Source organism: Saimiri boliviensis, chromosome 16, assembly GCF_048565385.1.
Source record: "Saimiri boliviensis isolate mSaiBol1 chromosome 16, mSaiBol1.pri, whole genome shotgun sequence".
NCBI lineage: Eukaryota > Metazoa > Chordata > Mammalia > Primates > Cebidae > Saimiri > Saimiri boliviensis.
The window spans coordinates 71,478,237-71,492,208 of NC_133464.1; the positions used below are offsets into that span (position 1 = coordinate 71,478,237).

The 13,972-nt window shown below is 33.1% G+C and overlaps 1 protein-coding gene and 1 long non-coding RNA gene across 2 annotated transcripts in view; one reads left to right on the forward strand and one right to left on the reverse strand.

Moving 5' to 3' along the window:
• Window positions 1–13,972, reverse strand: part of LOC141581658 (uncharacterized) — a 772,188-nt gene that overhangs the window by 101,715 nt on the left and 656,501 nt on the right. The gene's annotated exons all lie outside the window — the stretch shown is intronic.
• The window catches only part of TRPC4 (transient receptor potential cation channel subfamily C member 4), a 203,736-nt gene that overhangs the window by 46,259 nt on the left and 143,505 nt on the right, over window positions 1–13,972 (forward strand). Inside the window, exon 2 of the mRNA XM_003934403.3 lies at window positions 9,985–10,389. Coding sequence (XP_003934452.1) covers window positions 10,012–10,389 — 378 coding nt within the window. The 5' untranslated portion in view covers window positions 9,985–10,011. The remainder of the gene's footprint in view (window positions 1–9,984; window positions 10,390–13,972) is intronic.

Genomic DNA, 13,972 nt, shown 5'->3' on the forward strand with positions numbered 1-13,972 from the left:
ACCTGCCTTTTACCACACAACTCTAGAGTAGATTCCTGGAAGGAGGATATTCCTAGGGTAAATGACTTGAACCTTTCAAAAGAATGACCACATACTTCCAATTTTTCTTCAGTTTAACCACCACCAGCAATTTATGAAGAAATTCTTTAACTTCATCATTTCTAGTACTGGGTTTTCTTTTTTCTGTAATCTGATCACATTTGGCACACAATAACTTTTATCTTATTGGTAGATTTCTCAGCTTTTAGAGAGGTCAGCAAAGTTGAATGTTTTACCAAATATTTTCTACTTATATTTCCCTTCTCTGAGGGGACTGTTCATCATATTCTTTGAATCTTAGTGTTTTTTCTTTTCTACTGAGTAAACTTATGTATTTTGAATAATTTCCCTAGTTATTTTGGTTTAATTTTATGTGTTAGGTTATAGTACTAAGAACTTTTAAATGCTATGTATGCATATGGTGAGTCTTGCACAAAGTCATTTCTTAACTGTTTTTACTTAGGAAAACTTTTCCATCAAAAGGATAGACTAATATTTATTTACATGTTCTTACCATTTTACATGCTTTAATATTTAACTTTAAAATCTACTTAGAAACTATTCTCATGGTGCTACAAAATAATTATTTTCAAAACTTCTAACCAGTTGTCTCAGCGTCACTTACTATTTTTCTATTCCTGACTCTAATTTGTCATGCTTCCCTGCTAATACACTACTCTGTAGTATGTGTTCAATTACTTCTGTCTCTGGCTTTTTCCCTCACACAGACACACACACCACTACCACCACCACCGCAATAACAAAAAAACAGCAATGCTTAAACCACAGAGTTTCTTTCCTTATATTTGCAATAATCTCCTAATTGGTCTAAGTAATTTTTTAAATAAAAGGATCATATATTTATCAAAAATTCTATATCTGCTTCCAAATTTAAGCATTTTATTTCTTTTTTTGTTTGCACATCCACATCCACACACATACACAAATTTAGAAACCAGAGGTCAGTTACGGGCCACAGGATCTGACTGTGGTGGGACAGACCGAAAATAGTTTGCTGTTAAATAAGTCGTTTGTGTAACAGATTATTTTGCCTTTCTTTGTCTAATCTTATTAATGCTTATTTGTAAGATGTATTGCCCCCCCGACACACATTTCTTTTTAATATTGTTTTTGTTATGACAAATTATGCTTTTGTTGTAAACAAGTAGTGAGCCTTTAACATGATGAAATAAGTACAAGTGTTTCTGATGTAATAACATTTATGGATGTGCTCTTGTTTTCATATTTTATATGCATCTAAATATATTCCTTAAAAACTTCAAATTCTACAAATTATGTAAAATAATAGGGGCTAGGGTAAATAAGGATTAGGGCAAGATTACTCAAAATATATTAAATCAGAGCACTAATAAAAAAAGCTAAAAAATGTGACATTTAAATCCCCATGAATATTGGGCTAGCATCAGAGTCTGTCATTATGGCATCTTAATCTTAGGGGCTAATATGTTAATGTGTCCACTTTCCTTGTAGACACTTGATGAAACTCACTGGTTTATTGGCTCCTAGCTTCCACTCTTGTATAATTCCTAATCAATCAGCAGTGAGAGTGATCTTTAAAAACAGAGATCAGATTAAGTCATTCTCTTACATAAAGCCTTCTGTAACTTCCTATTATGCTTAGAATAAATTTCAAAGTCTTTGTCCTGAATCCTTTGGCTATAGTCTAGTTCTGCAGACTCATTTCTTCCACTTTTTCCGTTAGTCATCATTTTCCCACCAACTGGCCCTCTGTCATTCCTTACAATACATCCTGTTCCTCTTGCCTCAAAGTTTTTCTGGTTCCTTTAACATCATAATCTTTTCTGCACCTTTTCACGTAGCTAACATTTTATCATTTCTCATGTTTCAGAGAGACTATTCCTGTTCATCTGATCTCATGCAGTTCTTCAGAACTTCTCCTCCTGCAAATTTCCCCTATCTCATCAAATCTCTTGACTATTTAAATAATAGAAAACTTTTTAGCTTTATCATATATTTTCTTTTTTTTGATACAGAGTCTCACTGTGTCTCCCAGGCTGGAGTGCAGTGGTGTGATCTCATCTGAAACCTCTGCTCCGGAGTTCAAGCAATTCTCCTACCTCAGCCTCCCAAGCAGCTAGGACTACAGGTGCCCTCCACCACACCTGGTTAATTTTTATTATTATTATTATTTTATTTTTTTTAGTAGTGACAGGGTTTCACTGTGTTGACCAGGCTGGTCTTAAACTCCTGACCTCGTGATCTGCCAACCTTGGTCTCCCAAAGTGCTGGGATTATTGGCATGAGCCACTGCACCCAGCCTGTTTTATCTTTATACTTTCCTCATAGTGTACTTCTATGTCCAAATATGGTCTTTGAGGAAAAAAATTGAGGTCATATATATGAGACTAATTTTTTTATTCTTTCTGCACTTAAATAATTTTAGTAAGATATAAAATTACAGCTTCTGTTTTTTCTTCCCTATTTTCAAAAGCAATACCTCTTTATTTTATTGCCTCCAAATTTACTGTTAAGAGGTATGATGTTAACCTGATTCTTTACACATTGAACTCCGCAAACCATACAAACGTCTACTAAAGCAAAGCTAAGTTTATTAGAACTCATAACAGTAAAGAAGAGTGTCACCTTGACTAAATTTTACCATGTCACCAAAGGGGGCTGCGTATAGAGTTTTCTGGCCTGTGCTCAGTTGGTTTCAGGTTGACCTTTCAAGGTGGGAAAATGATTAGGATGAGGCAATTTTTGTGACCTAATAGTTTGATTGCTGGATTTAGCAGAAAGATACTTCTGAAGAGAGTCTTGACAAGTAACTTACTTAGGGCAAAATATAATCTCAGCTAAACAGACAAGCAGAAATATATTGATGTAAATATTGATTATATGTAAATAGTGGTTATTGGTTTACAATCTTTTCTGGGCAAAATTTTTAGGGAATAAACAACTAGTTACTGTTGACATTGCTATTCTTAATAAATTGTGAGGCTGCTGTCTCATAGGGGATACGCTCTTTTTCCTCCTCCTTTAGAATATTTTCTGTCCCTAAGGGAGTTCTTACATATTCAATGTGGTGCTATGGATTCTTCCTGATATCTTATGTATCTTTTTGTAACTATGAAAGTTGTTGGTCATTACTAATAAAAGTAGTCCCTATATTATATTATTTCATTTTCACTTTCTGCAACTACTATTTTATAAATATTGGCCCTTGTATTTCTATTCTCTATTTCTATTAACTTTTATATTTTACAGAGCGTTTCATGACCAGTTCACTGGTTAATTCTAGCGTTGTTCTACCAGCACCTGTGATTATTCCTTCTTAATTTTTGTATTCCTAAGCTTATCTCCTATCCTTTTTTATAATTTTGTAGAGATTAATATGCATGCTTTAGTCTCTTGTTAACTGGTACCTTAATTCTACTTCTTCTATTCTAAGATACTCAAATTGCTTTCTAAGATGTCTTGATTTTTTCCCTCTGTGCTTATATTCCCCTGTAAATGTCAGCAAATTACTAAAGTCTCGAGCTATTCTTAAGATCTTAGACAGTAAAGGTGAGAAACATGTTTCTGAGCCATGAGATATCCACGTGTTGATTTATACATTACAGTTGTATTTTCTCCAGCCGCCAAAAGTTTAGTAGTAAAGATGCACAGAAAAGAAAAATAGGTTAAAAAAAGTATTTTGCACAGGTGGTTTGATAGCTTATTAGGTATTGACTGGAATTGCTAGAACAATTTTAGGCAAGTGGTCAAGACAATTTGACCCTATTTATTTAATCTAAAGTGGCAGAGGAATAACTCTGACTATAATAATTAATATATTGATTCACCAAAAAATGTTGAACACTGATGCAGAACTGTTGTTAAGTCACAACTCTTGTATACACACCAGCAAGAAATTCTAAATCTAAGAGATCCACAGGGTTATAAAGTTGCATAAAAAGGGTCACATAACTGTGCCTTGAGGGGAAGAAACATCAACAGAGGATATGATGTTTCAGAAAGGTTTTAAAACCCCACAGGAGTTGCTAAGTGCTCAAGGGAAGGAAAGGCACTCAGACTGTAAAGAGCAGTAAAAAGGCTTAGAGTTATAGTAGCCAAGTAGTTTTGTATTTTGGGCAGTATAAAATAAGCTTGCCTGGGACAGACTTGGAAGCCAGATCATGGAGGGATCAGTATTTCATAGTAAGTTTGTGTTTTACCTGTGAATGGTTATCAGCCTTTCGGAGACAGTAAGTGAGAAAGTAATTTGATCAGATTTGCATCTTAGGAAGATTAGGTATGTGGCATTGTGGAGGATAAACAAGAAGTACGCAAGACTAAAATTAGTAAGATTATTTGGAAAGAGATTGCTGTAGCCTGTGCAAAAGATGATGAAGATATAAAGTACGTCAACATTGTAGTGAGGGAATACTACTGAGTAGTTGAAATCTGCCCAGTAAGACATAGAAATGATTGTTAATATTATTTAACTATAGTTAATTTATATTTAAATAGGCACATGTGACTAATGGCTACCATCTTGGACAGCAGAAGTCCAGATCTTAAGGGAGATGTGTGGTCTGGCAATATAGATTTTATAAGATATTTTAAAATATATGTATGGTCTTCATGGAATGTTTTAAACAGCAAGTGATGGATAAGAATAGGGAGAGAGATAGATGAAGGAAAAAGCCACAAGAAGGAGTCATATCAATATTTCAACTTTGGACAGAAGAAAAGGAGTCCATGGAAACTACTGAGAGGAGGTGATGTTGAGGTAGGAGGTGGAGCATTAGGAAAGGGTGGCACAGATCCTAAGGCAGGACCAGCTTCATTTCAGCAGGCTTGTCACTAGAGGCTACTGAAAACTCGTAAGGCTTGAAAAGAGCCAAATGTATTTGGCAACTGGAAGGACATGATTAAGAAAAATAAAATGTATTCATGATAAGGATAAGCACCATGTTAGAGAGAATAAATGAGTAAATGGAAGATGAGCTTAAAGTTTATAAAATCAAGAAAATCTGAGCTAGGACAGAGAGAATTACCAAAGATAATTACAATTTAAAAATAACAAAAATTAAGTAGATTTGTGGTGTGAAGAGAAGACGGTTTGCAGAAAGAGGCTTCAGGTATAAAACAGGGTGAAGGGTGGTGTTAAATATAGAGAAATGCGGATGGATGGAAGCTCAGACATTAAGATTAGCTGCTGGAATGAGGAAATAACATCTTTTCCTTTGAATTCAGAGGAAAAAAGAGTAATGGATTGATGCATATTTTCTAACTCTCAAGGTAGAGTTTCAAACTTTGACTATTACATATTATTTTTTTTAACATAGGTTTTCTAAATCCCATGAGGTAAAAATCCAGCTAAATAACATTTTTTGCCCACCTATACCATTTCCCTCAATATGTGTGTTTTAAAAATGGGAATATACCATCACAAAGAAGATTAGAAAATAAGATTTAAAAGAAATTAAAACGAAGATAGAGTTTAGATTTTTAGGTGGCACTTGTTAAATCCAAGGGGCTTGAATTTTGAAAATAAGTATAATCTTGATTTTCATCTTCAAAATCCTAGGATAAAATGTCAAAATATTTTAGTAAAGTACTTTTGTTGTTGTTGTTAGTAATATAACCTTATCTCATGGGTTATAGAAATGTCTCTAAAACTTCTGAAAGAAATTTAGTAGTTCATTGTGCTTTGACCACATCAAAACAAGAGAAAATTTTTGTTAAATTTTGACCGGACTAAATCATAAATCATTTCAGTCAACATGTAATACTTTTTATGTAAGACTTGCAGCTACTGAAACATATGTATTGTTTCTTGCCTAAGGAAATTAGGAAAGGGTCTGGAATTCAGAGTCATAGCAAAAATCAGAGCATTATGCTTTTATATGGAGTATATTATGTGAAAGATTATTGAGATAATATGTACAACATCAAGAAAAAATATTAATTGGATGGAGTGTGAATGACTTATTTGGGAAAACAGTATTTCATATCAGATTCCAGACAAAGTACAGATGCAACTTACATATGTGTGGTAGTATCTTAATAACAAATAGGAGTTGTTTCTTACTGTGTCATGGGATCACACCTGTAAACATGTATCTTTGCACAGTCAACTAGGGAAGAAAAGAAAATGTTGTTTGGGGAAATTCATTTCCCCTTTAGTAATATATACTAAGGAATGGAGATATCTATATATTAAATATTCCTTTCCTTTGTGTTCTTTGGAATTCAAATTCACTGCTCTTTCCACTATACACTAAGCTTGTCCTTTAGGCACTATGCCTTCAGATTCATATAAATAACTAACATTTTTTGTTGTATATCTTTATGTTGCTTAGAAAACTGTAGTTTTCAGATTTAGTGACAATTTTGATTTCTTTTTGGATCAATGTCAAGTTGTAGCTCTCTCTACATTCTTCTATTTTTGTTTTTAATCCTCAACACATTGAGGGGAAATAAATTTTAGTTTATTTAAAAAGTCACATCTCAGAAGTTGAGTTTTTTTCCCCCGTAACTCCTCATCTCTTTTCCAAATCTTCTAAATATAATTTGACCGATCAGTCATTTCACTTCTGGTATTATACAGGAGGCATTGAAATGAAGGGATTCTTAAAATTCTGCAATCTCATGGGGGGAAAAACCATTTCCCCTCCAAAATTCATTCTAAAAGTGGAGGACCAGGAACAATCTTTTATTTTGACATTATAGGTCAACATATTTGCAATACTTGGTCTCACGTTCTTTAACAGCCTTTCCATCAAGTAGCAATTCCATAGCTGATAACTGTGTCAGCTCAGAGACTCCATCAGCCTTATCAGTGCCTGCCACTTGCTATTGAATTCATATAGCACAGTTTAAAACGTTAAACTTGATTTCTTTTGTCCTCCAGTTAGTACCCTTGCGTCCCAAGAAATCAAGAAGGACAAATCTATGTGCTGAAAAATTATATAATCCTTTATGCGAAGGTTTTAACCATCTAAGTCTGCCCATTTCTCTCTCTCTCTCTCTCTCCTCTGTGTGTGTGTGTGTGTGTGTGTGTGTGTGAGTGTGTGTTTCTCCCTGTGTTTTAAGATTCAATTGTAAATATTTAAATTTTACTTAAAGTATTTACATTTTAAATGTACTTAAAATAGGTACAGACTTCCCAAAATAAATTCTTACATATTTTTTCAAATTGAAGAGACTGAAAAGGGTCATAAAAGTTAATAAAATATCTTTCTCGGCACGAATGCTTTCATTCTTATCTTCTCGCCTGTTTTTTGGTAAGTGTTGATTTCATCGCTTTAGGGATAGAGAAATAGATTACCTAATGCAAACATCTCATATGCCCTTCATCTCTTAAATATAGTGTTGACGAAAATCTCTCTCTCTTTCTTATGTAATGTCACTCTTTTTAAAATGAACTTATGTGGTTTACATTTATAGCGGTTATCTGGATTAAATGAAATAGATATCAATAAGCTTAATTTATTTTTTTCTTCCCTTTTCCTCTAAGTTCTCCAGTAGCTTCTGTTTTGTCCCCTAGTCCCTATTGTCACTGACATTCTGTACTTTGACAATAAGAAATAAAATGCTGTTCTAGTTTTATTAATAATGCTACCAAATAAAAAATACCTAATTTTTTATTTGGTAGCATTATTAATAAAATTAACTCAATAAAAATAAATTTTTTTTTATTCTCTAGCATGATTCTTAATTGTGATTGAATCATAATTCACATGCGGAACTGATGTGTGCATGCATGTGTGTAAGTGGTGTGTATTTACATTTTAACCAGCATTTTGGGTGAGCTACATTCAAACACTGGTCTCAAGCTAAAAATATTATTGGTAGGAAAACTTAAATTCAACTCCAAAATAAAAGTTCACATATTTTTCCAAGAGTCATGGATAATTAAGAAGTGAGATTATAAAGAGTATGTGTAATGCTGAAAACGACTATAAGTACCTGTCATTATCATTACGAAGCATTTAGGTGTTAGTCTTGATAAAATTACAATGTGAAGGTCATGGCATTGATCCTACCCATTGTTACAGACTCTGACCTGGGACTGAGAAAAAAGGTGCTAAGGAAGGGAGTGTCAGCCACCTTTCTCCAATGCCAACATTGTAACGGCATCACTGATGCAAAAAATGGGGGCATTCAGGTTCAGATAATTACAATGACATAGATAAAATCATAGTCATATTGATTTACTCAAGTTTTAGTGATATTGGAGGAATATTAAACTGTCCTTGTTATTCTATAATATAAATGCTATTCCTATTATACTAGTGTGAGTTAAAGCATCCCCAAAATACTGAGGTTACAATCAGGCTTCAAGTAAGTAATTTGCACTTCTAAAATCAATACATATTGAACACTCACTTTTTGCTTGTTCTGTGAAAGTATCTTTACAAAATGTTATGTTTAAAATGCCAGAGAGAAACAAATTACAAAATAATAGTTTCTCTTATTAGTTCTTCCACCTAGATATTTGAGAAATTATGATGAATTATCTGGATGTCAAAGGGTAAAACTTAATTCCTTGATAATTAAAATTATTAATAAATTGAGGTAATTTATAAATAATGTAAAATTTCCCAAAATGACAATATTATTAAATATAATCATCTTTGTTAATGTAATTCAAGTTTAATCTATGGTTAAAACATTATTCAAGTCAAATTAATTTACTCATAAAATGATTAGGGTTAAAAAGATCAATTAAAAAGAATATGCATGTTTAAGTACTTAGTATTTTAATTTCATTTTAATTTTGCAGAGCAAACATATGCAAATAAATATGTGAGTTCAATTTAAATAACATAGAAAAATAATTTAGATAATATGAGGAACTAACAGAAATGAAAAAATCATACTCAAGATGTAATACTTTTTTCTATGAATCTCTATCACTAGGATGATACTAGATCAACATACTTTCCAGCAACTTTGTTAATTTATTGTAAGATGAGCTTTCATTTATTTGAATTAATTTTCTCATATTCAACTGTGTCCTTAACCCTAACTTCCAAAGAATAAATTTTATAATAAATACATTCCTGCGTTGTGGTTTATTGTTATTTTACAAAGGCAGTAGAATGAAGACAATAGCATTTTTATGATAAATTCTCTCTCCATTTAATCCTTTCCAATTATTCTTTTGGAAATTGAATCGCTTAGACTCATCTTGATGATTAATATTATTAGTACACGTTTTTCCCCGTCAATGAACTCACGGAGAGAAAAAAATATAATCATGTTCATTGGGCTCAGTATTTGACAATAATGTTGTTAATTTACATTAACTTTGATGTCAGTACTTTTTAGCAGTAAGTATACGGGGCAGGGCACAGTGGCTTATGCCTCTAATTCTGGCACTTTGGGAGGCCAAGGCAGATGGATCTCTTGAGCCCAGGAGTTCAAGACCAGCCTGGGCAACATGGCAAAACTCTGACTCTACCAAAAAAAAAAAAAAAAAAAGACAAATTAACAATATTTTGCAAATATAATGGCATTACATAATCTCAATAGCATTTCCACAATTAGCAAAATTGACAATGAATGATATATTTGAATATCCTTAGTTTAGTTTTGAGATCTCAAAAATATGGCCTCTGATTTTCAAAGTGATTGTCTGAAAAGTATATACAGTTATTATAAACTTCGTAAATAATTTCCAAAACTCTAAATGCATTCTCTGATAAAATTCACTTTTAGAATAACTTTTATAATAGTTTACCAAATGTTAACCTCTTCTTGTTTATCTTAGAAGAATAATTTGTTTCAACATAATTGCATAGCTATTTAGTATTTCTATTGTTTAAGAAAAAAACCTTAACACTTACTAGTTACTAATAATGATATTGTTGTTATTGATATCACTGTGAGATAGAAAAGAAGTATGATGCTTAACAATTTTAAAAGCATATTAACACTAATCTTTGTGTTTTGTGTTTCTACTTTCAGAGACAAAGAAATAGCATGGCATAAAACATGGCTCAATTCTATTACAAAAGAAATGTTAATGCTCCCTATAGAGATCGCATTCCACTAAGGATAGTAAGAGCAGAATCCGAACTCTCACCATCAGAAAAAGCCTACTTGAATGCTGTGGAAAAGGGAGATTATGCCAGTGTCAAGAAATCACTAGAGGAAGCTGAAATTTATTTTAAAATCAATATTAATTGCATTGATCCTCTCGGAAGAACTGCTCTCCTCATTGCCATTGAAAATGAGAACTTGGAGCTCATCGAACTACTCTTAAGCTTTAATGTCTATGTTGGAGATGCTCTGTTACATGCTATCAGAAAAGAAGTCGTTGGAGCTGTGGAGCTGCTGTTGAACCACAAAAAACCTAGCGGAGAAAAACAGGTACCTGCAAAAATACAGCTTGCAATTTATTTTATCTGCAGAAGGGTTTTTTGTTTGTTTTTGTTTTTAGATTTTCAAATGCCCTGAAAATTTAAGAAATATAAGATTCAAAATCTAAATTATATTATAGCAGAAAACTACTCTTAGGTAAACCCTTCATGTGCTATGATAGTTACATCCACTTGTATTTTCTGCCCTGGACAATCATAAGTAATTGTCAGAGCTAAAGCAAAATTAAGTAACCTGAGTAGACTTCTCATAAATTGGAACATTTCTATGTGATGCTCAACATAGCTTGCTTGTAACTTTATATGTATGTGTGGGTGCTTTTCCTCTTGTCTTTCATTTTCACACATTCTACACTATCAGACGGTTAATTTGTTTTGTTATTTTCCTATTTAACCTGCTTGCCTGTTCTGGGCTTCTGCAGCTTACTACAAAAGTGAATTGTACCATCGCAATTTGATATTATCCTTTAACAAACTTTAGTAGATTATTTTAAATTGAGACTTGAACAAAAAGGGTTACTATGAGATAGCTGAACTCTGACTGTAGACTTAACTATATCAAATTTACTAATGGTGCAAATATAGCTATACCTTATGGTTATCGACAGAAAATAAACTAAAATGGCACACAATTATAAATACAATGCGGGTTTTTTTTCTATCCATCTGTCTTTTATCACTAAGGAAGTAGAGATATCATAGACAGGAATGAATAAGGAGTCTGTTTTTGTCTGTCTGGATTCTTCCCTTTGTAACTGCCTTGTGTCTGAATTATCTATTTGATCCTTTTTCCTTTCACACTGAACTCGTCACTTCCTTGCATCGAGACTAACTGACTAATTGCAAAGACACTGCAGATTGTGCAGGGGTTCAAAAATCTGTCTTTTAAAGTAAAATCTTATAAAATGGACGGTATTTCAGCTCTAGCAAATTCTTCCCTATTTGATAATATACACATCTCTGTCTCTGCAAATGTTAGACTGTTAGGAGGTGTGACATTCTTTTACAAGCAAGCTCTTGCTTTCCCAAAGGATTTTTATCAGAATCTTTGCCATGATTGGGAAAAGAACTTTATAGAGGAGTGTCCCTGTCTGCTGGGAAAAGGCTTTGTTTTTATGGTCCCTTTATATGTTTCATCCCCATTCACTCCTTTCCCTTATCTGAACTAAAACTTTGATAAAACACCACTCCATAGCAACAATACTTTTCTGCCTTTGCTTTGTGGGTGTTTTGCTGTTTCTTTCATAAACAGTTATTTGTGGATTACTCTCATTATACTGGTAAATTTTTACTGCTGTGAGGATGTGCTTGTTTCTTGTATCCTTTCAAATGTGAACAAGCCTTGATTGGGATAGACAGGTAATGGTAACATCCAAAGACATATTTCATGTTATATCCCAGTCTTTCACCACTAAGGATGCATAGAACACAGACAAGAATGAGTGAGAGTGTTTTTAATCTGTGTAGATTTAGGTGCTACTACTTTAGTCTCCTTGTGATTCTGAAATTCTTTCCACAGCTGCACCTCTAACATATTTGCATTTTCTAATAGCAATGATATTATCTGGTACTCTCTCTTAATTTATGATCATATAGGCAACCTTAGACAGATGTTTTGGCTGTGATGCAAATCATTCTAGATTGCAGCAAGTCTATAGAATAAAACTGCCATTGAACATGTTTTTCATGTTTATTACTAAAGAACCTTCTTAGTTCTATTTTCTAGAGAACACTGGCCATAAATTTCAGTGTCTCTTTAGTCAATGACATTTGTACTGACCAGAATAATTTTGTGTGTGGAGAAGATGTCTGCTATTATGAGAGTGTTTGTTGGAAGATGTTCAACTTCTGCACTAAACTCTAGCCTCAGAAGTAGGTGTTGGCTTTTTACAGGCATTTGATCTGGATCCTGATTATTAATAAAAGGCAGTACAGGTTTGCAGTCTGCCAGGAGTCTGAAATTTCCCAGGCTACGTGTTTCTGGAAGATTTCTCTTGTATCAGACTGCTAGCCAAGAATTCCTTTTCTATTTGTACATTCTAGAATTCCTCTTCAGTGAAAGCACGGAGAATAAACAAAAATTGTATTATTTTGTTTGAACTTCACAAATTTCAAAGAGCAATTTCAGGCTACTTCAGAATTCTTGGTATCTTAAACAATGAAAACAGAAGTTTTAGCAGCATCAAAATGGGCTATATCAAATCCCATTAGAGCCTGGCTGTTTATTTGTGATTTTCTTAGGTAATTCATTTCCTAAGGAAGATCAACATCTTTTGGAATGACAGTTTTCATAAATCATTTTGTTGTAAGTAGCAAATATGTTCTTGATAGGTCTTTTTTTCTCTCCTAAGTAGTAATTCCTTAGATTATTATTGTGATCATTGAAAGCTATTTGTGTTTTATTTTAATTCACCTAAATTTCATACTCAGGGTATCCCCAAAGACTCTGGGACACGTTGTCATTCATTTTGTTGAGGTCATTGAAGCTGAATTATAAAGCCAGAAAACAATAATCCAACCAGACAAAATAAATGTAACATCCTAAAATGAATAAAGAAAGAGGTTCTAATTTAAAATTCCAAATCTGATTTTTAGAACACTTAATAGTTTCTGAAATGTGAGAAATGTGTATTCAAAATAATAGACTCTTAGAAATTTGTCACATATTAACCTATTTCTCTGGAAAAAAAGATCCCATAAGACTTCCTCAGATCATGGGGGCTGTGAGATTTCAGATGAATTTGTCTATGCTTAAGGACATTCACTGGGGAACAATTTCCAGATGCCTGCTCTGCCAGGCCTTGTGCTGGGCATTGAGGAGGAGACATTGTTCCTGTTCTCAAGAGTCCTACAGTCCAAAGACAGAAAAGTAAATTATCGTGGGAATATGAATAAAGGCTGTCAGAATTACAAAGATGAAAAGAAAATGAATCCTCAGAAAATTATGAAGTCAAATCAGTTGGATTTGGCAAATATGAAATGTTAATAGGTAGAGGGCAAAAGGGCTTGAAGGAAAAGGGGAAGAATGTTGAAGGGTTGATACCTTGGAAAAATGAAAACCATTAACTGAGATAAAGCCTATGAGAAAAGACTTATGGGACCAAATTGGACATACATAGTTCTTTTGATTTATTAGTTTTAGTACCTAGGAGTTAATTAGAAATGTTGGATTTAAGAAAGGGATCTGTAATTGTTATGTAGATGATAAGGAGGACATTGAAGCAAATAAAATCACTTTGTTTTCCTGCAGTTCCGACACTGATTTTTTTTCTTCATGGTCTTATACATGGTTTAAAGATTTGTTATTTTTAGTATATTGAACGATTTTCTGCAGCACTTAATAAAAAGATCTAGGTCTTGCCAGATAAATAGATGGGCATAGATCATTAAATATTTTCTTCCATATTTACTGTAGACCTTCATAAATCAGGGTATTAAATTTTGTTTTGTTTTGTTTTTTAATGAGAAGAGTAATAGCTTATTTCTTTCCCATAGGAGAGAGCACAGAGAACCTCTGGTTCTCTATGCTAAGGAGGAATCATTGCACTGATAAGTCTCTGATGACTTCACTGAAC